The sequence below is a fragment of the Xenia sp. Carnegie-2017 genome, unplaced genomic scaffold (assembly GCF_021976095.1).
Source record: "Xenia sp. Carnegie-2017 unplaced genomic scaffold, XeniaSp_v1 HiC_scaffold_20, whole genome shotgun sequence".
Lineage (NCBI taxonomy): Eukaryota > Metazoa > Cnidaria > Anthozoa > Malacalcyonacea > Xeniidae > Xenia > Xenia sp. Carnegie-2017.
Window position 1 is genome coordinate 6,303,406 of NW_025813483.1, and position 26,732 is coordinate 6,330,137.

At 36.2% G+C, this 26,732-nt stretch overlaps 2 protein-coding genes and 1 long non-coding RNA gene across 4 annotated transcripts; 2 read left to right on the top strand and 1 right to left on the bottom strand.

Annotated features, from left to right (window-relative positions):
• The first annotated feature begins 185 nt into the window (after positions 1-185).
• On the top strand, positions 186-2,167 carry LOC124442350 (myophilin-like). The gene is made up of 6 exons (XM_046992850.1): positions 186-397; positions 892-1,013; positions 1,376-1,442; positions 1,522-1,626; positions 1,704-1,736; positions 1,863-2,167. The coding sequence occupies exons 1-6, from the start codon at positions 347-349 to the stop codon at positions 2,043-2,045; spliced, it is 561 nt and encodes a 186-aa protein (XP_046848806.1). The 5' UTR covers positions 186-346; the 3' UTR covers positions 2,046-2,167.
• Positions 2,168-6,841: 4,674 nt separating this feature from the next.
• Positions 6,842-20,525, bottom strand: LOC124442483 (SH3 domain-containing kinase-binding protein 1-like). Of its 2 annotated transcripts, XM_046992991.1 has the most exons (12): positions 20,404-20,525; positions 20,101-20,319; positions 16,432-16,668; positions 15,734-15,894; positions 15,416-15,476; positions 14,308-14,516; positions 13,490-13,520; positions 10,941-11,366; positions 9,176-9,288; positions 9,069-9,098; positions 7,986-8,066; positions 6,842-7,499 (listed from the first exon to the last, which is right to left on the bottom strand). In XM_046992991.1, exons 1-12 carry the CDS (start codon positions 20,405-20,407, stop codon positions 7,188-7,190), a joined length of 1,884 nt encoding a protein of 627 aa, XP_046848947.1. In that variant the 5' UTR covers positions 20,408-20,525; the 3' UTR covers positions 6,842-7,187. The 2 variants fall into 2 exon arrangements, with proteins under 2 accessions (XP_046848947.1, XP_046848948.1); XM_046992992.1 differs by lacking the exon at positions 20,404-20,525 and having other exon boundaries at positions 20,101-20,347.
• A 2,001-nt stretch (positions 20,526-22,526) lies between these two features.
• LOC124442488 lies at positions 22,527-26,627 on the top strand. The gene is made up of 3 exons (XR_006947261.1): positions 22,527-22,883; positions 25,323-25,454; positions 26,240-26,627. It is a non-coding gene; the product is annotated as an uncharacterized LOC124442488 (long non-coding RNA).
• Positions 26,628-26,732: the final 105 nt, after the last annotated feature.

A 26,732-nucleotide genomic window follows, 5' to 3' on the forward strand; every position in this document is an offset into this window, starting at 1 on the left:
GCCGGAGTTGTTCTGGAAAAATCTTTATTGTAAAATTTTGTCCTAGTTTTCCTTCAAATTTCAACAAGAATTTTAAGAATGAGAAAAATGTCGTTTCAACAGTAGTATTTTCATAAAAATATTTCTAGTATTGATTGTGAGCGTTGCGGTTTTGGATGTAGTAACAATAATCTCTCTCATTAAGTATGCTAATGTGTTTAAGGTGTGGACTTTGAATAATTTGTTTGTCGACAAGAAGCATTCAACTGTGCTTTAAAAGCGTCTAGGCACAGAGTGCAAGTACATTAATCACAATCGACAATCAAAGAAACGAATTGTTGTAGAAATAATTTTTAGTTAACTTAAAATGGCTTCTCGACCGAAGGGATTTGGTATGACGGCCGAACTAGCGGCAAAGGTTAGATATCGATTTTGATACTCGCGAGATCTTCACAAAAGCTTGTTTGCATTGTGGAATTTAACGGCGATTTCTATTATATCGTTTCATTTCGATTTGCAAATGATTTGTCCAAAACAGAACGATTTCATTGTGTTTGAAATGTCAGCCGTTGTATGATTTAATTATTCAAGGCGTTGCACCTAGAATTGCCGTGTAAAATTCAGTGCAACTTTGGAATGCGTATGTTTGGGTGGGAAGTGCAGATTTTTAAAGTTAAGGCAACATAAATGATCGCCACTATTTTCACGTACTATATTACACAGAAATATTTCAAAAATTTCACTGGGTAAAAAGCTGTTCTTCGTCACCATCAGAATTTCAATAATTTTACGTAATAAAAGTTTACCGTAATCTTCGTGAGCCGTCGTTTACAGGCTGGCGGTCATTAACCGTAGGAATCATCCCACGGTTATGTACGGGTAAATCTAACATTAAATCATAAAACACTACAGAAAGATGCAAAATTCAACCCTGCACTGGAACGGGAAGCGTTAGACTTTATTGAAAGCAAGACTGGTCGCAAGTGCGATGGAGCAACGCAGGCAGCCTTGAAGGACGGTGTTCTTTTGTGCCAGTAAGTAACTGGGTGGCTGGAACAGATTTCATAATTTTATTTTGATTAAAAAACAAGTTGATAGATAGTGTGTTGCATAGAGTACATGTGAAATCGTAGAATTGCAAACATAATTAAATTTGAATTTGTAGTTTAAACTTTAAACTCTTGAAAATTATTTGGCATTATGATTCATTACAATGTTAAAAGTCGTCTCCCACACTCTTTTTCTTTAGTTTTAACTCTATTTGAATGCGTTATGTTGATTCTCCACATGCATTCAGATTGTTTTGTATTTGTATATATTATTCATATTTAGTCACTCATTGTCATCTGAGTTTTTATTTAGTCACTCAAAATCTGGTTTTTATTTAATTTGTTAGCTTGGCCAATGCAATCAGACCAGGAGCAGTCAAAAAGATTAATGAGTCGAAGATGGCCTTCAAAATGGTACTGTTGATTAGTTACTGATTTATATAGTTTTTGTGATAGCCAAATTGTATGTTGAATGCCCAATTGTTTTATCTAGATGGAAAATATTGGGAACTTCCTGACATTTGCTGAATCATTAGGTTGTGCAAAAAGTGACTTATTTCAAACAGTTGATCTGTATGAAGGTCAAAATATACCTCAGGTAAGAAAGACCATGTCCCCAAAAGCTCACCTTAGACCTTGAAGAACCATAAAAAATAATTCTGTCTTATCATATAGGTCATCAATGGAATTCTGGCCATTAAAAGAAAGGTAACTTTCACCCATTATATTCAAAAACTTGCTTTGAAATTTACGAAGAAGTTTTAAAGTGTGTAAAGAATATTGAAAGTGGAAATATGAAGCTTAATGTCAACCTTTTTCTGTTCTCATTTCCAGCTCTCTGGAGGAGAGTCTACGCCCAATGTCCGAAACTTCTCAGAAGAACAGCTCAAAGCAGGCAGAAATGTCATTGGTCTTCAAATGGGAACTAATAAAGGTGCATCTCAAGCTGGCATGTCTGCTCCTGGAGCTGTCAGACAAATACGTCACGAAGATAATATGGACAGATCTGCCAAATAATCACGAACTTTCCATGACTTTTTCAAACGTTGAACACACTTAACTAATTTACTCGTCATATGGGGATAATACATGTATATTTTCTAGTATAAACAATTCATATTAAATCATTGAAACAACAACTTTGAATTTGTGTACGTTGTTAATAGTGTTTAGCGAGACCATAACAATCTTGGGTATTGTCAAGTACAATCCGTCTGGGAGTCGCACTTGTCAGACTTGTAACATAATGGGGAAGGAGGGTAGTAGCTATCAATCCGTGATGAAAACGGTGATGGGAGGAGTGTAGTAGCCATAAGTAAGTGTTGAAAACGGTGATGAGGAGGGTAGTAGCCATAGGTCTGTGTTGAAAATGGTGATGGGGAGAGGGTAGTAGCCATAGGTCTGTGTTGAAAACGGTGATGGAGAGAGGGTAGTAGCCATAGGTCTGTGTTGAGGGACGGGTGGATGGTGGGAGGAGGAGCCATAGGTCTGTGTTGATAACGGTGTGATGGGGAAGGAGGTTAAAAGGTCTGTGAAAAAACGTGATGGGTGATGGGTAGTAGCCATAAGTCTGGTGATGAAAAGGGTGATGGGGAGGGAAGAGGGTATAAGTCCGTGTTGAAAACGGTGATGGGGAAGGTATAGTCCGTGTTGAAAACGGTGATGGGGAGGGTGGTAGCCAGGTCTGGAAAACGGTGATGGGAGGGTAGTAGCCATAAGTCCGTGTTGAAAACGGTGATGGAGGGAATAGAAACCATGGAATGGATGGGAAGGAAGGAAGGATAGGGGTGAAAAAGTATGAAGGAAAAATGGTGATGGAGGGTGGAATGGAATGGAATGGAAAAGGAATGGAAATGGTGATGGAATGGTATGGAAGGAAATGGTAGGAAACCAGTGGAATGGTGGAAAGGTGGGTAATGAAATGGAAGGGTCTGAAAACGGTGATGGGGAGAGGGTGGAAGGAAATGGTGGATGGGGAAGGAAAGGAAGGAAATGGAAGGAAATGGTAATGGATGGAATGGAAAATGGAAATGGAAGATGGAATGGAAATGGAGGGAAGGAAATGGAATGGAGGAAATGGAGGGTGAAATGAGTAGGTCTGTCTTGAAAACGGTGGAGGGGAGGAGGTCTAGGGTGGAAAAGGGGGTGGAAATGGTGGAGGGAAGGAAAGAAGGAATGGAATGGTGGAAGGGAGTTCAGTGGAAGGAAATGGAAGGAATGGTAGGGTCTGAAGGAATGGAAGGAAGGAATGGAGGGGAAGGATATGGTGGTGGAAAACCAGGATGGGGAGAGGGAAAAGCCATAGGTCTGTGTTGAAAACGGTGATGGAGGGTAGCCATAGGTCTGTGTTGAAAATGGTGATGGGGAGGAGGGGTAGTAGCAGGTCTGTGTTGAAAACGGTGGATGGGGGAGTGGGTAGTGGATGGTTGAAAATGGTGGAAGGGGAATGGGTGGAAATGGTATGGTTGAGGTGATGGAAGATGGTAGGGGTAGCCATAAGTCTGTGTTCCTAACGGTGATGGGGAGAGGGTAGTAGCCACAAGTCTGTGATGAAAACGGTGATGGGGGGAGGGTTTTTAGAATTACAAAATTCCCTATAGCTTTGGTATGAAGTTATCACTAGTCGATTTTTGAGTAATCACTCCATCATTTCATCTTTACAGTTTTAAGTAAGAAATGCAGCGATTATTGGACACCGTAAATCAAAGAGTATTTCTCCATGAAAAGAGAGACGTGGGGATGTCATGTCTACACTAATAAATTATAGGTACGCTAATGCCTACCGACAGGGTGTATAAAAACAAGAAATTCACTTAAAGCATCATAATAATTTCAATGCCTTTCACAGTTTCACTATGGCCCCGTTTACACTATACCGGATTGCTATCGTTACAGGTTGAATATTCTTTTATTAAAGGGCAGTGAAATTGTTCAACGTCAGAAACACAATCAAATGGACTAAATCTATCAGCTTAATAATCAGATTTTACTCTGAACAGTTAACCTTTTAAAGCAAACGAAGATGTCGTGATGAGCGAATCCGGTATAGTGTAAACGCAGCTTATGTTAAGCCAACGGGTGCATAGAATTTCATCAGTTTGTGTATGTGTAACATATCTTTGTCACTACCACAAAAGCTTCTCCGCTCCTGGGAATTAAAAAGAACTTCTAACAGCTAAACATGCACAGTCATGCACCAGTGGGATTAGCATATAGTGATCAGGCATTAAAATTGAACAATAGGTCAATTTCTTAAGTCTTATTTTCTTTCATACGTCTATATATTGTAATCTTATTGGTAGCCTAAGATTAACTGTGATTAAGCCTTATGCATAGAATTGAGCTAAGCCTTTCGCAGCTACTAGTCAGCGGTGTTTACGTTTCTTTCTGCGAAGACCTTTCATAATTTTTCTACGGTATTTGCATCCCACAAAATATCTTATTAAAGAAGCGGTTAAATCCTGAGCACGAAATTTCTTTCAATGACCTTTATGTCTCCTTAGTGATAAATCATTGAACTTCTGAACATCGGGTTACTTTAAAAGGTAGCAGAAAAAAAACTTTAGAAATTAGCCACATTGACTACGCTAATCCTACGGGTGTTTTAATGTAAACATTTCGCAGTTTAAAGTTATTTTAATTCGCCTGGAGCTAAAAAGTTTTTGTGCTTGTAATTAAGATATGCAAAATTTTTCCGCCCTAGGGCTTAGCATAATGATCAGGCATTCAACGGAAATTATAACAATAGTTTGATTTCTACTGTAGTGTCGCATTAAAACCCTTTTAAATTGTGTTTGTACATCCTTGGGCATCAAGTACTGTTGAATGTAATGCAGTATGAAACGTTGAAGGGATTTGCATTGTCAAAAACAATAATTTACACAAAATACATCTCAGAGCTTTTAGTGACTGAGTAAAAAGGTTTGATATTTTGAAAAAGAGAAGTTTCTCGATAACTTTGTGGCTGGTACTAAATACTTACACATTTCTTGTTTTGCTTTTAAATATTGTTTTTTATTGCCTGTTGGTAGACTTAAAACTTCTTTGATCGTTTTCCTTATAATTATCACTCATTTCACAAATAAAGGGAGTAAAGTAATTCCTTCAATTTCAGTTACATTTGATATTTTATCGGCGTGTGTAATAAAGAGCCCGTATTGTATGCCTTGGCAAAACAACGGCACCTAGGCCAGTCCAAGCCTGACCTAGGAATGGAATAATATACCAGCAAATATAGCTCCGAAATTCTCCGACTGATAATTTAGATCATAAAAATTGTTTCAATTATATCGATAGTAGTAAGGCTTTTTCATACAGTATATTTAATTCTTTTGTGTTTCTATAGTCAGCGTGATGCTTCATCCACTTGATGACGATGATCTTTAAAATAAACACTTAAAATGGAGAGTCCGTCCAAAGTCAAATCTGTGTATTGGATCGGCTGCTTCTACTTCTCAATCGCGTGCAGATCATTGGTGCGGATGGTATCAAGTTAAAATGTGTTGAATATATCTCATATATATATGTCAGAGAGAATCATATATTTTATTCCTTGGCACTGAGTGGGCGCTTAATAGCTATCTTCTCTTATCAACCATGCTATTTTCTTCAGTAGCGGGAAGACAACGCTTTTCAACTTTAGGTCTTCGCTTCAAAAGTTGGTATAAATGTACGCGCATTCAACGTGATTGCGTTGAAATGCGTTTGCAACATTCAAGTCCGTTAATTCTAAAGCGCAAACCGCCCCTCGTTTTGTTAACATTCCATGATTATCGTTTACAGTATTAATTCCAAAAAAAAAATCCATGTTTCGTCTCGACATAAACAATCTCAAATAAATACCATCAACTCGAACACTTATTGTGCTTTTCTTAAAAACAATCTTTAGGCCACTAAACTTTACGTTGTGAATTCACAATGGTCTCCTTAAAAACCAAGATTGGTTAACAAATAGTGTGGCAGGCTTACCTTTCTTTAGGCCATTCTCCTACTTTGAGCCTTTTGTCTTATCGAAATGTGAAATGATCAGGTTCTAACTCCCTTTTCTCAGTGAAAAGTCGAAAATCATGGCTATCACCAGTCTTGTGTCTCCACTAAAGGTCTTCTCATAATGACCCGAAGTAGAATCTAATGTACAAAGTGTATAAAAATCTGTGTCTTTGAAATCAGCCGACATGATCAGCAGTAATTCTTGACTTGCAATTCAGCCATGTTGGTGGTCTGATACAAGAATATTTTATCAGAGCTTTTGTTGGCCCCAGCCGGCGTGGGCGAGCAACATTGTTTGGCAAATCTCAAGAGAATGGTTGCAAGTCAAGAATTGATCTTAAGGAGGCGTAGACCACTCTTAAAATGAATTTCACGCTGGAAATTTGCAGATGTATAGCCGTAATTCGTATTTGCTGTTGTTTTTAATTACGTATACAGGTCTCTGGCGATCAATTCGTATTGAAGGCCATCAAAACCAAAGTCTTCATCATTTAAACCATATTTTTGTTGAAGAGAACTCTTTAAATGACATCGTATCTTTTTTTGTTCACAAGATATTGTAGTTTATGTAATGTCCGCTATGCACAACAAGTCACGGATGTAAATAAATTTGCAGCGACATTAAAAAAACTTCAATATCTTAAGATCAAAAAGACGCATTGAACTACACGTAAACTGTATCAAGAAGTCTAATATATTCTCATTTTAAGAGTTCTCTTCAATCGGTTCAATGAAAATGCAATTTACCTAACAAAATTTTCCTTTTACTGGCCATACAAGATTTCTATAATTAGTTTAGCACATGAAAGTAGACAAATGATGGATTATAAATTTCTTCATCCGGAGTGGACATACATTTATTATCAAATCAGGGGGGCGTAACAAAAAACATGGCGCCGTAATACGTTAGTTTCTACACTCGTAGCTTCCGAGATGAAGTAGGAAATGCTTGACTTTTCTAACTACCTATAATTCTTACAATAAAGATCTTCGTATAAAATATCTGAGCTGCAATCATTACACACACGAGCAAAAATCGCCTGTCAGCAAAATAGACCTTTTAAATTTCCTGGAAATTATTATCGTTTGAAAAGGATACGTCCACGTGATCAGTTTCAAAGGGGCTATAGGCCCCGAAATTTCAAGATTTTTTAAGTAATGCTAAAAATGCTAGGAGCTTGTTTGATTCTTAATCAACTTTCTTAACCGACTGACTTCTACGTCCAAAGCCGAGCGGAGTTTTTTCTCCTCGTCGAGTTCTTTCGTGAGATCTTCAATCTCGTCCGTAAATCGTTTTTCCAATTTCTGAATTTGTTTTTCCGTTTTTTGGGCGTGTTCATTGAATTTTTTCGTGAGCGACTCAAATGCATTTTTCATAGATAGTACATCGTCCTTAAGTTTCTTGACTTCCGCAGAATCCGACTTAGTGTCGGAAGGTTTCGCCAGTGGTTTCACAGATTCGGAGACGATTGGTTTGGAAGGCTGAAATATGGAAATATTACAAAATCAAAACACTTACATAAATTCGGAATACTAAAATTTGAAAATGCAACATTATTTTGTTCAAATACAATAAGTTATGCGATTTCAACTTGCCATTAATTACATCACATAATGTTGTATTACGATAACTAATTGTACATAATGATACATAACCATACATACATAAATGATACATAAAGTACATTATCATACATAATGATGCGTTGTGTTACATTACAATACACAATAAGACACGAAATGAGTTCCAAAAAGCAAATCAAAATCGAGAATAACACAATGATTATTGCATAGTTCGAAAAAATATCGAAATGAGGTGTATAGGGATGAGCATAAAAACTGGTCAATAACTACAGACAACTTTACGCGCCAACAAAAATTCATAGTTGATTTGAAATCCAACATTCTGAGAAATATATGACCGGTAAAGTCAAATACACTAAACATTAAGCAACACGTTCGACTTACCTTTTCATGCGCAGGAGGTTTGTCAGGAAGGACATTTTTTATATTTTTCTCCTGTTTTGAAGATAGAGATGCGTCGGGTAACTGATAAAAAGTAGAAACAAGATCAAACAACACGATGGCATTTTTCTCTAAACATTTCCAAAAACTTTCAAAGGACTACACCTAGTTCAAAAAAAACTTATAACACATTTACAGAACATACAACACATAAACGGAACAACATACAACACATTTACAAAACAACATACAAACATTTACAAAACAACACACGACACATATACAGAAAAGCATAAAACACATTTACAGAACAACATAAAACACATTTACAGAACAACATACAACCATTTACAGAACAACATACAACACATTTACAGAACAACATACGACACATATACAGAACAACGTACAACACATTTACAAAACAACATACAACACATTGACAAAACAACATACAGCACACATACAGAACAACATAAAACACATTTACAGAACAACATACAACACATATGTACACAGAACAACATACAACACATATACAGAACAACATACAACACATTTACAGAACAACATACAACACATTTACAGAAAAACATACAACACATATACAGAACAACATACGACACATTTACAGAAAAACATACAACAAATTTACAGAAAAACATACAACACATTTAAGAAACAACATACGACACATTTAAAAAACAACATACAACAAATTTACAGAAAAACATACAACACATTTAAAAAACAACATACGACACATTTACAAAACAACATACGACAAATTTCCAGAACAACATACAACACATTTAAGAAACAACATACGACACATTTCCAGAACAACATACAACACATATACATAGCAACATACAACACATTTCCAGAACAACATACAACACATATACATAGCAACATACAACACATTTCCAGAGCAACATATAACACATATACAGAGCAACATACAACACATTTACAAAGCAACATACAACACATTTACAGAAAAACATACAACACACATGCAGAACATCATATAACATATCCACCTAAACTGATTTTCTTCGCTATCTAAAAATTGAGTCTTACCTCTGAAGGAACAGTTTTCTTCTGTACGTTCTATTCAAAATAAGTGACAAAAAGAAGGAAATGAAAATCTTGAATACATTAACGCAAAAAACAAAGATTTTTCTTACCGACGATGAAGTATATTTCGTTGGAGGATTTTTAGCTGGATTTTTCGGACGATCCGATGTCAGGGGTTGCAAAACTGAATTCGATTTGATGTCATTAAAATTTACAGGAATTTCTAAAAGAAACAATTACAATGATGGCATCAAAATATAGACTCGATATTATGATAAAACATTATTCTGAAGTATACAATAACTCCAGATTCAACATCAGATCACTCCTGATGAAGACATTAGACTGTAGTATATAAGTACTCCAGACTCAACATCAGATCACCCCTGATAAAGGCACTAGTCTGAAGTATACAAGAACTCCAGATTCAACATCAGATCACTCCTGATGAAGACATTAGACTGTAGTATATAAGTACTCCAGACTCAACATCAGATCACCCCTGATAAAGGCACTAGTCTGAAGTATACAAGAACTCCAGATTCAACATCAGATCACTCCAGATGAAGACATTAGACAGTAGTATATAAGTACTCCAGACTCAACATCAGATCACCCCTGATAAATACACTAGTCTGAAGTATACAAGAACTCCAGATTCAACATCAGATCACTCCAGATGAAAACACAAGACTGGAGTACATAACAACTCAAGTTTCAACATTAGATCACTCCTAATGAAGACACTGGACTGGAGTATATGAGGACTCAAGTTGCCGTATTTGATCACTCCTGATGAAAACATTAACAGTGGCGTGGCCAACACGTTCATTGTAGGAGGGGGGAGGGGACGAATTTATATGTGCATGTTTTAATCAGTAGAAAAGAACCTGCAAATAGAAAACAGCAAGTTTTCACGTCGTGAAAAACACTAAGACGACGTCGCAAAGGTAGCGGAAGTAAAGTAACCTGATGTTTACGACAGATTACGCCATACTCACGTCGTCTTAGACTTCGCGTCCTCAAATCTAATCTATTTATTAGAGTGATTTAGCAAACACGACGTTTCGTCTAAGGCGTCGGCAAATTTTCGCGAGGGATCTGGGTCTAGGACGTCACCACGACGTAAAGTATTTACGATTTAGCTGACCTTTGTAGCACTTCGTCAAATGATAGTATGAAACAAGTTTCATCCATTTCGGCATTTTTTCTGTCGGATAGTGTTTTCCGATAATTTTAAACTAATTTTTTGATATCAAAAATATACTGCAGTATATTCATTTCAATAAAATTATAAATAAAAGCAAAATCATCGACATACGGCTTTGTGACTAAAATTGTTTTGAATCCGAGGAAACCACCGAAATTAGAGCAGACCCCGCGTTGTTTATTTGTTTGTTTTTTTCGCTTTAGGAAACAAAATATTCGCAGTTTTTTCTTAAATGAATAAATGTAGGCCTATAAAATCTTTTAACATGCAAATATCAAAGATATTTCCTTATTTTGTCGAAAAATTAAGTTTGTTTCAGCCGTCGTCGATACGACGTCAAATTGTATGTTTTCACGTTGTCGTCCTTAACACGACTGCCGTCGTAGATTGAACCGGAAGTAAAAGACGCACGCCACGCTATTTTCACGGCGTCTTAGACGAAACGCCGTGTTTGCTAAATCACTATATTATCGAGTTTGCAACGCCAGTGGGCGCTAGATGACTATATGAACATGTGCTCCCCTCCTGAAATTATCGAGTTTGCAACGCCAGTGGGCGCTATGTTGGAGAAAATAACGACTCCAGCACTAGATACAATACGTATAAAAAAATACGATCCTTCGATTTCATCAACAGATCAATATTCAGAAAGCTTATACAAATACCTCCTTGCGAATGTCTCTTTAGATGCGCATCTAGAGGTTTCTCTACGGGTGCGACGGCGGCAGAAAGTCGTTTTGTCGGATCTTTATCGACATTGTTCAATCGCTTATGTAAAAACTCGGGCTGTTTGGGTTTTTCAGGCTTTTTGGGTAACAACGGGGGAGATTTCTTGATCGGTAATTTCGGTTTATCTTCAACACTAGGTTTGGAGTCTGGTACAGGAGGGGTGTCTGGCTTTTTTTGGACGCTTTCATTGGGGGGATGGGGCACAGGTTTCAACTTAACGGGTATCTCAGTTTGGTTGACTGTGCTAACGGGGGGAGGTCGATCCTCTTTGTTGGTTTTTTTAAGTTTAGGAAACTCGGGTCGCGGGGGTTTATTGTCGACGGCATCTTCTCCGGCCAGAACCGGAGGTTTCTTGGGAAGATCTAAAGTTCAAAGCAAAAAAAGCAGATTGTTACACTCATGAGACAACTGATTGTAAGAAATATCACATTCAACACGTTGGACTAAAATATCTCTTTCTAACGACGTTTTTGCTTTAATACGATTTTTATTGATACTAGAACGAAACTTCAAGCTGAATAAACGCAATCAGTTTATATAATATAGTTGCAATGACTCTGAAGAATGATTTTTATATAATTAAAAATTTGTAATCAATAATCGCCATTAGAACCGATTTCACGTTGTCAAGATTTTGAAGCTGTCTTAAAAGCATTGTTAATATTGTAGATCAAACTCTGTCATATTCACGGTAAGGGGAGGGGGGTGTGTCTGACAAATTGACAAATGCATGAAAAGCCGGGAGCTTTTGACAAATCCCGGTGCGAGACATTGTAAACAAAAAGCTTATGGGGATATGATCCATTACGCAATGAGATAAAATGTTTTTCAATTTTTGATTCAGTTTAGGCTCATACAAATTCATCACGACGTTTGCGATGAATCCACAAATGATAAAATGTTAAACCGAGGCGATTTCTGTTATGCAAAATTGTTCATACGGGAAAATTTGGCAATCAGTATTCGGCGTCAGAGTTTTTAATCCAGAGTTTCTAATGAAACAAAATTCAAAAAGTACTAAATGTTGTATGGAAAATAATCGCTAGGAAAGCGACGACTACAAGATAGAAAATAGAAGCGACTTCTTCCTCGATATAAGCATTAATAAATTAAAACATTTTACATTGCAAGGAAGAGATGCTAACTGATATGATCTACACAACGCGTTTGGCTCAAAGAAATCAAATAAAATGAAACACGTACGTAATGCGTTAAAGCTTACAAAATGCACAAAGTACACGGATTGTACACAACGCGTTTGGCTCAAAGATAACGAATAAAATGAAACAGGCAGTGCGTTAAAGCTTACAAAATGCACAAAGTACACGGATTGTACACAACGCGTTTGGCTCGAAGAAATCGAATAAAATAAAGCAGATGATGCGTTAAAGCTTACAAAATGCACAAAGTACACGGATTGTACACAACGCGTTTGGCTCGAAGAAATCGAATAAAATGAAGCAGATGATGCGTTAAAGCTTACAAAATGCACAAAGTACACGGATTGTACACAACGCGTTTGGCTCGAAGAAATCGAATAAAATGAAGCAGATGATGCGTTAAAGCTTACAAAATGCACAAAGTACACGGATTGTACACAACGCGTTTGGCTCAAAGATAACGAATAAAATGAAACAGGCAGTGCGTTAAAGCTTACAAAATGCACAAAGTACACGGATTGTACACAACGCGTTTGGCTCGAAGAAATCGAATAAAATAAAGCAGATGATGCGTTAAAGCTTACAAAATGCACAAAGTACACGGATTGTACACAACGCGTTTGGCTCGAAGAAATCGAATAAAATGAAGCAGATGATGCGTTAAAGCTTACAAAATGCACAAAGTACACGGATTGTACACAACGCGTTTGGCTCGAAGAAATCGAATAAAATGAAGCAGATGATGCGTTAAAGCTTACAAAATGCACAAAGTACACGGATTGTACACAACGCGTTTGGCTCGAAGAAATCGAATAAAATGAAGCAGATGATGCGTTAAAGCTTACAAAATGCACAAAGTTCACGGATTGTACACAACGCGTTTGGCTCGAAGAAATCGAATAAAATGAAGCAGATGATGCGTTAAAGCTTACAAAATGCACAAAGTACACGGATTGTACACAACGCGTTTGGCTCGAAGAAATCGAATAAAATGAAGCAGATGATGCGTTAAAGCTTACAAAATGCACAAAGTTCACGGATTGTACACAACGCGTTTGGCTCGAAGAAATCGAATAAAATGAAGCAGATGATGCGTTAAAGCTTACAAAATGCACAAAGTTCACGGATTGTACACAACGCGTTTGGCTCGAAGAAATCGAATAAAATGAAGCAGATGATGCGTTAAAGCTTACAAAATGCACAAAGTACACGGATTGTGTCTTGTGAGAATTTGTAAATACAATCTTAAAATACATCGCGCGCGACAAAAATAACATAGCAAGTACTTGTATATAAATAAATATAAAACACAAGGTAAACTCTACCTGGGATCCAAGATTTCGTCATCTCTGGTTCCTGAAATAAAGAGTGACCCTTTAAACTCTTATCCATTGATAAAATATTGTTTGAACGGAGGAGGAAAAGTTTGTTTGTTATTTAATATTAAAATTGAGTTGCATATTAAATCTCCTTGACGTATTTGCAAAAACATTTGCTTCATTGTTTGATTAGGATTACAAAAATTAGCATAAACTAACATACACATGACGGTGACTGAAAGTGAGTTTTTCAAAGAAAACAAGTTTTTACTTGATATGTTTGTCATTGACATTATGTGCTATGAAGTCGCGCATGGTATGATGGTAATGTCAAAAAACAGTAATGGGAAAATCGCGGGAAAAACGTAATCTAAATTCAACACATCAATACTACCACAATGCAACACGCGACTTCTATCTTTTAAGGCCCGTTCACACGATCCGATTAGCCGGATTCGATTGTTTCGGTTCCGACTTCTTGTTACTTGTTCAGATAGTTTTGCTAACATTTATATTCGTTTAGGAGAAGCCATTTGTTCTATCCAGTACATTTATCGATATATTTGCGTATTTTTATTCTTGTTTTCAAGACTTTTTCAAATCTAATTTCTCGCGCCAAATCAAATTTTGGAAGTATAGAGAGTAAAAAGTTTGAGGCTAGTCGACTTCTTTTGATCTTTTTGGATAAAAATAGAGCAAATTCTATTTCTATCCGATTTTTGAGACTGTCGGGTGCTCACTTTATACTTGTTCACACGATCCGTTTTTTACGATCCGACAAATCGGATCGTTTGAACGGGCCTTTACGGTGTAATCTTTTTTACCTTATTGGGAAGTTCAGAAGGAAGCGCTTTGACAAAGTTGTCAGGAAATAATCCAACAATTCCGTTTAATTCTCCTTTGGACCAGCCGTCACTAACATCCTTCTCAAGTACCGTCACAATATTACCAACACGCAGAGTCAACTCATCACTTTGTTCGCCATCGTAATCATACTCCACAACGACTCGTTCCTTTCCTTTCAATGGCGGTCCTGAAATCACAGATCAGAGAAAATTAATGTGAATATGTGATAATGAAAGCTGCTGACAACACCACAAGCGAGTTTTACACTTTAATGGGTTTCCTTTTGAAGTGTATGGTGTGGGTTTATGGTATGGAGTTCCAAGTGAAGTTTTACACTTTAATGGTTTTCTTGTGAGGTGTATGGTGTGGGTTTATGGTATGGAGATTTACATATCAATGGAGATCCCTAAATTATAAAGTTAAGGAAAATGAAAGTGATGACGTAATAGTGAAAGTAACCAATCGCCCACTATCGTTTATGGTGTGGGTTTATGATATGGAGATTTACACTTTAATGAAGATCTCTAAATTATGGAGTTAAGGAAAATGAAAGTGATGACGTAATATTGAAAGTAACCAATCGCCCACTAGGTAAGGATAACTTTTTTACAGGTGTTCCTATATCGAATCATGGAGTCAAAGAAAATGAAAGTGAAGATGTGACTGTGAAAACTGCTAACCACCACTCAGCAGGTGAGGTTTACACTTAAAATGAAGGTCTTTAAATTATGACGTCAGACAAAAGCTAATGCGTTATTGTTAAAAGTGTCAATCGCCCAGCAGGTAGTTTCCATTTGAAATGGCAAACCTTCAAACATGATAATCATTAAATCATGTTCCACCATATTTTTCTGACAATATAAACTTGCAGCTTAGTAGAATTTTTCTTGAGCATACAAACGAATGGTGATTGGACAATTAAGTCGACACAACTTTACGACCACCAACCGGAACACGTATTTCACACATCGCGGTAAAAAATCACACAATGGAAAGACAGGTAAACTCACTGTTTTCCGTTAGCAAAAAGAACCCGCTAAAACTTGTAAAGATTTTGATATCAGGGAGCTAAAAAAAAGTACTCACTTTTTGGCCCACCATGTCCGGTGGCTGGTGGAGCAGGAGGAGCCGTTCTCCTCGGTAAAGACTATGAAAAAAAACAATTTCATAAAAAATCAATTGCATTTAAGGGGGCAGTTTTTTTTCTTCATAAATTACCAAGTGATTTGAAAACAAAATTATCAATTATACAATTAAAGTCGGATTGTGAAAATTTCAATTTAGCCGGTTCACTTTCCAAAGAAATCAGTTGGGCACAAATATTCACACCCATTTATCACCCCCAAATTATCATTCTAGCTGCGGGCCTGATTTTCAAAAAAATCAACAAAACATTCAACTTACTGCTTTACTGTGTTGAGGTGGTTCCACAGGTTTCTCCGATTTTATGTTACCATTTCCCAATATTCCACTCGTGTTTTTCTTAAGTTTTACTTTCGAAAGAGCATCCTGTGTGAGTCCCATACCTAATCCTCCCATCATTTTTGCTTTCTTTTCTCCAGTAACTAAGAGAAAATTTTGAAACTTATCACGTGTATGTGAGTCCCATGCCCAGTCCTCCCATCATTTGCGCTTTCTTTCCTCCATTAACTAAGAGAAAATTTTTAAACTTATCATGTGTATGTGAGTCCCATACCCAGTCCTCCCATTATTTTCGCTTTCTTTCCTCCAGTAACTAAGAGAAAATTTAGGAACTTATCACGTGTATGTGATAAGTTCAAAACGTTATCTCCGATCGTCGGTCCAATAACAAACACAAACTATCCGCAAATAAATTTTGATGAACTATACCCAGATTATATAACCCTAGGTTGCAGAACTATTCTTGCGCTATAGAACTACTCCCAGCTGTAGAATCACCCCCAGGCTGCAGAACTATCCCCAGGCTGTAGAACTATTCTCAGGCTATAGATTTATTACCAGGCTATAGAACTATAACCAGGATGTAGAACTATTACCAGGCTATAGCACTATGACTAGGTTGTAGAATTATCCCCCAGGTGTAGAGGCACATGTAGACTGCAACTCTAGTTCAATCTTACCTGGTTCTTTTGGTGGTTCTGGTGGAGATTCAACAGGACCAGGTGGGGGACCATGAATGAGTTCAACAAAATTTGAAGGGAATACTCCAATCTTTCCTTTCAACTCTCCCTTCCACCATCCTTCTTCTTCTTGATCGAGCACTTTCACTATGTCTCCCTCCTTCAACGTCAATTCATCATCGTTCTCAGCATCATAGTCAAAGGTCACCTTTGCTCTGCTGCTCTTGTCACTCATTGCTGAAGTAACAATAAACTGGTTATGTGAAAGATGAAATGGTGGAGTAAAGATCCACTTCAGTAGTTTTAGGGATTAGGAGATTGGAGGGCGTCAGTTTAGCACCTATCTAAATCACCGACTATGATTATCGATTAAGTAGTAAATATGTGAAAATTATCAATTATACATTAAATAACTGAATAGGCTAATGGGACTTTCGTAGTTTTGAAATCACTGACTATGTTTAACTGCGTGAAAATTATCGACTATGTATAAACTGATTGAATAAGCAAATGTATCTATGTAATTTTAAAATCACCGACTATAATTAACTTTCAAAAATTATGAACGATACAATTTTATATCTTAATGAACTTACGTAATTTTAAAATCACCGACTACAATTAACTTTCAAAAATTATCAACGATACAATTTTATATCTTAATGAACTTACGTAAGTTTAAAATCACCGACTTTAATTAACTATCGAAAATTATCAACTATAAAATTTATATCTTAATGAACTTACGTAGTTCTAAAATCACCGACTTTAATGAACTATCAAAAATCATCAACTATATAATATCTTAACGAACTTACGTAGTTTTAAAATCACCGACTATAATTAACTTTCGAAAATTATCAACTATACAATTTATATCTTAATGAACTTACGTAGTTCTAAAATCACCGACTTTAATGAACTCTCAAAAATCATCAACTATATAATATCTTAATGAACTTACGTAGTTTTAAAATCACCGACTTTGATAACTATCCGAAATTATCGACGATTCATAAACTTATAGAACAACACAATTCATAATTGGACATCTTTCATATATGACAAACTATTTCACATTTGGCTACTAGCCACATTCATACTTTTCATTCAATGACAAAAAAGATTTATAAACGGTCAATAGAATGAACGAAATTTTAAAATCCTGACGTCAGTATGAGGTGTAAAGTCGCGATAAAAATTGACAATTTGACCAATTGCATCAGTTATAACTAAGTTTCACGAGTCACCAAAAATAGATTAACGATTGACCTTAATCTTTTAACGAAATTTCTCACGGTCTCAATTCAAATCGAACGCTCGTGGATTGTACTTTCTATTCTTAATGTCATCTGCATGCAGCAGAATATCGACTGCTTTGATCATCTTTTTCTAGCGTAGCGATCAAGAAAAGGAAACAAAAATGAAATAAAGCTGCAAAAGCCGAAGTTATACATTACGGGCCAAAATTCGTTCTGATTGCTTTTTGTTTCATTCTAATACTGCCAATCAAAACACCGTTAATAATTTAAGAAGAATCAACCGAACAAAAATATGTAATAAAGGAAGAACATCTTGTTATTAAATATTAAAGAGCGAACGCATTGGAGTAGGTATTATAACAAAGAGATTTCGAATAATTTAATACTTATAAGGAAACCTTTGCAAACTTACCTGAACGTCAGCGCAGTATTCAGACTTTATAAACAAGTATATAATACAAAGTGAGAACAGCCGAGTTTCATCATATTATTACAGAAATCATTTATGATCGACGGTTGATAAGTGGCGATTCAGGCGTAAGTGAAAATCAATTACAGCCGCCCGATTTCAATACACGTTTGTATCGAAAATTTTAGTTAGGAATTTCTAAAGAATAATGGCGTATTATTGAAATGTATTTTTTTAAAGAAATCTAACAATGTGTTTCAGAGATTTGGTATTACAAACTACGGATTTGTAAATAGTCACAGTAATCGGTAAAGTTATTTACAAAAATAAAGATTCATATGGAAATATTTCACAAACGTTCACATCCCACGAAATGCCTGACTCGTCAAGCCAGCCTTTTATAGTGATATGTAGCAAGATTCGTGAGATGCCCGCAGTGGTTTTGTTCCAGAATTGACAATTGGGATGACACATATGGGAATGATGGACGGACCATTTGAAATTGGGGGGTGGGGGGGGTGGGGTGTGTGAAAATTTGTTCGCATAACTCAACGATATTTGTTTCTTGTAACAAATCTATGCGCGACATTTTTTCGCCAGTTTGGGTCTAGCACGATATTCGTGTGTGTATAATAGTTCACTTTTTAATGGCCATTCAAAACAGCCCATTTATGCATTGCTTCTTGATTTGCATCAGGTACAAAACTGTTGGTTTTCAATACAAATCGGGGCATGAAATGAATATTAAAATTACCAAGGAAGACTGGGGACAAGGACTCGCGGAAAATTTTTGATTTCCTAAACCTGTAAACCGTCGTTTACCGCATTTTTGTGAATATTTTTAACCCTTCATCGACCACATCTATTTTTCAATAGCAGTTCGTTTTTCTAAACGATTGTCCAAAACTTACAATTTGAAGTTCTGAATTGATGAAACATCGCGCGGAAACAACTGAAACACAATATGCTTTTAAATAGTTTTTATATTAAAATTCGCATATAATGGTATTTAATTGTCTTATTTCATCCATGCAATCATAGATTCATAGTATAGTTATAGCTTAAAAATTTCACTTTTGCTCATGAAACTTTGTAAATAGATCTGAAAAACCCATTGTAGGGAGATCTCTTCAAATTCATGATGATCATAATAATATAAACGTCGAAGTTTGAATATTGAAATTGATATGAAAGACTATATACGTCTGACGAAGCAAAGCTTCAGTAGAAATAACTTGTTTTGCAAATAAACAAACCTTAGGGAAGTATTGTATAGTTTAGTGTACATTGAACATCATCGAATTAATGTCAATATTACTGAATAATTTAGGGAGCGGGAATACTTTGTGATTCTTACTAACAATTGACCTGTTTGTTGTTGTTTTGTATCGCACGGCATTTACAACTAATTACACGTAGTTTACTAACACAAACTCGCGATAAAATATCCTTACAAAGCTCTGAATACTTGTATCGTTCTGAACGATAGCTTTTTTATGATAAGACAAGCAAACGTTATTCAAAATTTGACTTTGCTGGGATTACACCCAAAAATATAACGATTACTCTAAAAATTGTCGTCATTCACTGTCTCAAATTATAGTAATATATGTCTTGGTCAGCATCGAAACTGTTAATCTATTGCTAACGTTATTCAAATTGTTTTGAAAACTTTCTTTACCTAGAGTTTGAACTTAGCAATAGCAAAGGCACAAAACAATATAAATACGAGATTCAAGCAATTAAATACAGAAAATTTTACTTTATTGTACGATTATATTCGGCAAAATCGCGTGCTATTTCCGCTTTACATATATACTATTGCTCACTTTACTAAACGTGTCCAAAAGGCAAGAATCGTCAAAGTACATGAGGAAATCTTAATTTTATAATTTAGGGAACAACAATACCACAGAATTCGATGAAAAAGTATAAGAAAGATCTTGGACGGAAGTATAATACAGAGAAGCTAAACAGTAACTGTCAAAATGAACTTACGGTTCGTAGGTAATTGGGGCTCTGGAACTATATTGTCTAAAGGAGCAGGTCTCTTTATTTCCTCGACAAAATTCTCGGGAAACATTCCTCTTCTACCGTGCAGTTCACCTTCCCACCAACCATCTTCTTTCTTGACTACATTTCGGATGAAATCCCCTTCTTTAAGCGTCAATTCATCATCTGCCTCGGCGTCATATTCGAACAGAACTTTCGCATCACCTTTGTAAGACATTATTGTGTAACTTTCGTTAATAAATCGCCAAGACAAGGTGTGCAGAATCTTAAAACAGACTGTATACTTACTCATCCTGCCTTTGTGCACCGAAACAGGTCAAAATAGGGCTAAATTCACCGCAAAACCGAGCAGGAAAGGCTTGTTCTTAGCCACAAAACCGACAGGTAATTTGAACTTGTCGGTGCATCCATTTCCTATTAGCACCTTTCCTTTGTAGATCCCAAATATTTTTGTCGTTTTCATGAAATCATACCAACGTTCCTGCCCTCGGCAAAGGCAGGAGTCATCACAAGTTACAACAATGCATTAAGTACGTGTTCAATATATATATTTTTAAGTTTTGTATTCAATAGTCGATCTTAAGCTGTGTGTGAAAATCTGAATTGTAAAATCTCGTTAGGCACGTGTTGACTCGAGGCGTTTTACGTTTTGGGTAATCTTTTCACATGCAAAAATTCCAAGTATTGAATTATCTAACAGTATAGCACAATGTTAAATAATTAACAGCAAATACTAACAATAACTTACTCTTCAACATCGATTAAGAGGCTGATTACATGAGCCCGGGTAGCCGGGATTCAGCGAAGCGTTAAATGATTTTGGCAAATGGAAACGATTCAATACTTATCGTCAGATAAATCTTCTCTGGCAATTTCACAATATTCTGGTTTGATAACTACACAAAACATTTAAAAATGAAAACAACCAATTTGGCCTAATTTGAGAATTACAACAGGAATGACTTGTGGCGCTTAATAAACAGTTGTAATTTTTACGCTTGAAGTTTTGACTCCTTTACATACCTCGAAATCATTTCACGCCTCACTGAAACTCGGTTAGCCGGGATCATGTAAACAGCCCCTAAGTGGAGCAGTTTCAAGTCAAGTGTGAACAAACAGTGAATTATCACGAATTATTACATCATGTACATGATATACGTACTTATCCAAACATCAAAACATACCACCAATTATCACATCATGTACATGATATAGGTACTTATCAAAACATACCACGAATTATCACATCATGTACATAATATAAGTAGTTATCAAAACACCCAAAGTGAGGCATTTTGAGGTTTTTAGGACTCATTTGGTAATTTGATCTTGTTAGTGCATCCTTTTCCTTTAATGACCTTTCCTAGAAGAACCCAAACATTTTTTGCCATTTCCATGAAATCACAGAAACATTCTTGTCATAATGTCATTGATAAAGCCAAGTGGCTCAGCAACAATGCATGATGATCATTTGATATTAATATATTGTAAGTTTTGTTGATTCGCATCAACGAAAAGCTTTGCATTTTTGGTTTTAATTCCTTACGTCAAGAATTCCAAATGCCCGAAATGTCTAATCATATAAAACAATGCTGAATAATGTTGAGCAACTACTCAAACAACAATGTCTAGTGAAAAGAAATTAATCGAAACATATCCATTATAAACCATTCGGTTTCACATTGGCACCAAATATATGAACCAAACTATAATAATTTAATTTGCGACGGCGAATTTAAATATCATCAAACAAAAAAACAAAGATTCAATTATAGTTGTTTGTTTTTCGTAAAAATAGGAAACGAACGGCTATCTGGGGGTAATTGTGTCGGTTTATCTTGTTTTATGTTTAAATTATAACATAAAAATGGTCCGGAAATTCATACGATACGCTAATAAACGGCTGTCTTTAAGATCAGTTGTACGCTCGTCAACGACTCGAATTTGATAACAAAACCATCTTGTTATAATTAATGTTGTTAAATCTTGTTATGACAGTTTATTCTTTCGGCAAACGATTTAATACGACGAGTTGCAGCAATCAATGAAATTATGTGAAAGAGCCTTTATTGAGAAACATGGCTGCTGGACTTTAAAAGTTCCCACAATCAGAGTTTTTTAAAAGACATCTTGTTGTATTTTATCAACATATAAATGTCTTCTTTTAATTCTGTATAAATTGATCTCATTCAATTTTTGAGGGGTTCGCAGCGAAGATGAGACCGTTTGCTGCGTCGTCTCTATAATCAACAGCAAGGTGCGTGGAAATCAAAAAGAAAGCAATATTGAGATCAATTTCAACACAAAAGATAGGAAACTTGACTTGATTGCCAAAAATCTGCCAATAGCCAATAGGGGGCAAGTTATTTTGCACCTCTTATCGCGTTTTTGCAAAACTGCTATTCAATGCCAACACGTTCTGAGAGCATTAGTAGAAAGGTCGACTTCGGAAGAAATTTCTCTTTGCTAGCATGTCTATCAAATGGTGCTTACTGCTATTTATTGTGTTCCATGTTTTGCCACGCGAATCAGCGACTCAAGGATCAGGAGACGCCGCAGGGATTTGGTCTGACGACTCGGATTTGAACCTAACATCCAATTATAATACGCATAAAAACTCAAATCTTGTTAATAACCTCGCAGCGAATAATCTAACAAGAAACGCTTCGGACTTTCACTACATTGCGCGCGATGATCACGAAGTTGTACACAATGTAAGGCGGCAAATGCGACGACTTTCGCGCAAGCGAGGAGCAAAGTTCTGTTGGGTGAGTACTGTGTGTATTTGGAAAGATTTGTCGTGCTGGCCATAGTATACTTATGGTTTTCGTGAGTGGATATGGGCAACATAGATAAGTGAAGGGTCATTTCACTAATTAGACCTGAATAGTAATTGAGTGTATTGGTGTTGTGTGGGTAGTGATGAATGAACAACAGAGAACAAGAACACTCTTTACACGACATAAAATATATAAGAATAAGATAACGTTTGTCAGTGTAGGTAGTGATGAATGAACAACACAGAACGAGAACAATGTTTAACTACATAAAATATATAAGAAATAAAATAACGTGTGTCAGTGTAGGTAGTGATGAATGAACACCAGAGAACGAGAATAGTCTTTATTACACTATCTAAAATATTTAAGAAATAAGAAAACGTGTGTCGGTGTAGTTAATGCTGAATGAACAACAGAGATCAGCAATCCTTATAAAATAACTATGAAACCAAAACTGATAAACTAACGACGCCATGGAAAACTGAAGGCGAATGTCATCACCCTGACATTAATCACCGCTTCCTCATTTCCACAAAAGATTTCAAACAAAGTTTTACAAAAAAAAAAAGTAAAAGAAATTTGAATTTCCTCAAAAACTCCGATACTCAACAATTACATCCTGTGTGACAAACCACTTTACGACATTCTGTATGTCCGAATTACCGTTAAAAACGGAATTGGTAAACGTCGAATAATGCAGTAGTTGTGTTCCACGATAAAGAATTCAATCCAAACAAACATTCTATAAATTCTTGCTTATTATTGTTGCACGATGGAATGAAAGCTATCAGTGTATTTACGTTCAAATAACGTCATTAAGAGTCTGAATAGCAGATGACGGGTTTGTAATTTGCTAAGAAAATCATATGCATTAGCCATACGGCATTCTCGCTCTAGCATAATTTTAGAGAGTTTTATTGTTTGTACGACTCAATAGCTATGTATTTAAAGCAGACAACCGGACGTTCAAATAAATTCTGCTTCATTTTGCGCCAACAGTTTTTGCAATTAAATTTTAGGAATTTTTGCGATTACATTCTAAGAATTTTTTCTGTACAAACAACAAACAAGCTCGTCGGATAGAAATTCAAAACTGTCGTCCAAAAATCCTCAGGGTCGGTTGTTCATAGGCGAAGTTTAGTGGTTTGGTTAGATGCTATCCGAGAAGAAACGCAATGTTTATGTGGCTCAGTGACGAAACTGTTTAAATTTTGCAGATCATATCATCAAAATTGATCCCCTGCAAAGAGGCAAAATCTAACTCATCTTGAAGCAATCAGTCACCAAACAACAGTTGACCGTCTTCCGCCTGACTGAAACGTCACTTGATACTTTGAATTGTCTCGCAAGTACCATTAAATATAACCATTTCATAATTTGCTCGCTGCTAGATCTCCCATCCCTCCCATGCATACACCTCGGGGGAGCTAACCTTGGGAAGTAACTGAAGGTCCGCCCTTTAATGCTTTTTCCTTGTAGAGCAATTGTACTATGAGGTGTTGATTAGGACAAGTGGTATAACTGAGGTCAGTTTTCCTGATTGCGACAAAGCCAACAATTAGCGGAACCGGTTTTGAACCTCTGTTTCTAAAATGTTCTGATTCATGTAGTCATATATAAAATACGTAAGACTTTATACAAAGTGCATGATCGTCAGTCACAAGGATCGCTGGAGGCTTGCAATAGTAGTAGACGTCAGTCATGGACAATACGCATGCGTGACAGAATGAAATGGAAATAAAATCTAGCGGAATAAAAGCGAGCGTTATTTCCGAGAAAGGAAATCGCTAAGACATCTTTCCGACAATGCAATGAGTACGATTTACGCATGGAAGTATTAGGTGATATCATTGTAACGGAACTCGTTTTTGGCCTTTTCTCATAGAATAGTCAATTAACATCTTACACAAGGGAGGGTGAAAAAAGTTCAAATAGCCTTGTCCCACAGTTTGTAACTTTTTCCTGCCCGTAAGAATAACAATAATTGGAGAAAGGCCCATTCTTGTATACGTAAGTCATAAGCCATAGAAAATTATGGATATCAAAGGTGCTTAATTAAGGTATATGACGCATATAATTTCTTATCTTTGATTTAGCCAGTGGCGTATCCTAGATTTTACCAATAGTGGATGTATTTACATTTTCAAATACCCTAAAGACGACTTGAACGGTGAAAAATTTTTCCCTTTAAAATTCATAACCAATAGTTTTGTTCTAAAGATATATTGAATTTCAAATGCTATAAGTTAATTTGGCAAACCCTTTATACGCACTGGAATAAGCGTTTCATTTCATCCAGATTTTACAGCAGGTTTTGGTGTTTTGTAAAGATCTTTGAAACGCCGAAAAGTTATCAAAATTCAGTGATTATCTTTGTTAATGTTTCATGCAAACGGCCGCGGGTTAAAATTCGCTTTCTTTTCGTAGGATCGATGTTTGCGTACGGTGAAGTGCTTTGAACAGATGGAACAAAGACCAAAATCAGTGAAGGGCAAATGCAAAGTGTGCATAAAAAAGTGTTCGAAATTTCTTTCCTCTACTATTGGATCCTGAACACAGGTAAAATTCGGGAAATTGTCCTCGGGAGCCTATCTAGGTTTAAATTTGTCAATCTGGTTTTTTCATCACTTTAATATTACAAAATGATGCATAAAATCAATTGCAAGAAAAGTTGGGTGAATGTTAAAATTTTAAACAACTTCTGATTAGGGTTCCGTGTCTTTTGTTCCGCATAATTATTGGCGCGTTTTACAATTTCTCATCTTAATTTAATTGGTTAAGAAATAAGAACACAGTAGGGTGAAAAACATCTTCGGTCCATGGTTGTAGGTGCTGATTGTCCAGATTCACAAATCACAATCAACATTCACAAAGTCTCGTTATTTCTTCTTTATTTCTTGGCCTAACGCATTTTGGTGTCGATGAAGCAGAATTGGTAGCGGAAACAAACATATTGCTGCACTCATGAACTAATATGCCGCCTTCTTTGACCAACTTTGGCCAGTGAACTATAATAGAAACTGGAACGCTAACTGTAATGCTGTAATGTTAATTCTACACACCATTTTGAAGTCAGTTATGATGTATTTATATCTAAGTTTTTAGGCTTATTACCAAATCTTTTGTAGTAGAACTTTCGTTGTTGATTTTCTAAAATCACAAAACTCAGAAAAAGCAAGCTTCATTTTCGGTTTCAAAGATGACGGCGTTCTTAGCATTCCAGTTCATATTACAGTTCACTGGCCATGGCAGGCTAAATGCATTACGGCGAGACTAATTCTTTGAAAAACGATGCTTATGTCTGCCTTCTCCATCCATTCTCAAACATGTTTTTGATTTCATAGGCTTTAGGCGAAGTAAAACAAGAGAATCTCAATCAAAGATCATGTTAGAGGACAAAGTAAAATATTGTACAACACATACTGTAAATATTCTTAAGACTTTGCTGTTTAGAGTAATAATACGCCGATCTCTCTACGTACATCCAAACTGCGAGTAAGATACTCTTGTAGGACCTTTCCTAAATATACCCGCAAGAGGGGTCCTGGGGTTGTTGTGGGTGGGGGAAGGGGGGCGACAGTCTTCATATCGATAATACATTAGCAAGGATGACTTTCTGTATCAAATTTATGACTCGTAAAATATATTCATGAAAAAATCGGCGGCATGCTGTACTTGTGCAGTTATATGTAACTGATAGTGACCACTAGAATAAATAACGAACTTCCTTAACTCAGTGATAATCTTAAATACAGTTGAAACTTTTACTTCCAATTTTTTGGCCGCACCAAGAACGTATCTACCCACATTTTCAGAAGAAAAATGCTCACACCACTT

Excerpts from the sequence above, each read along its gene's own strand:
- LOC124442350 (XM_046992850.1), top strand. The coding sequence starts at position 347 with ATGGCTTCTCGACCGAAGGGATTTGGTATGACGGCCGAACTAGCGGCA. Across the intron at positions 398-891 it reads CGGCCGAACTAGCGGCAAAG|AAAGATGCAAAATTCAACCC; the intron begins GTTAGATATCGA and ends AAAACACTACAG. Across the intron at positions 1,627-1,703 it reads AAGGTCAAAATATACCTCAG|GTCATCAATGGAATTCTGGC; the intron begins GTAAGAAAGACC and ends CTTATCATATAG.
- LOC124442483 (XM_046992992.1), bottom strand. The coding sequence starts at position 20,332 with ATGTCTTACAAAGGTGATGCGAAAGTTCTGTTCGAATATGACGCCGAG. Across the intron at positions 13,521-14,307 it reads CTTCTGAACTTCCCAATAAG|GAACCAGAGATGACGAAATC; the intron begins GTAAAAAAGATT and ends TCTTTATTTCAG. Across the intron at positions 9,289-10,940 it reads AAAGAGACATTCGCAAGGAG|AAATTCCTGTAAATTTTAAT; the intron begins GTATTTGTATAA and ends TGTTTCTTTTAG.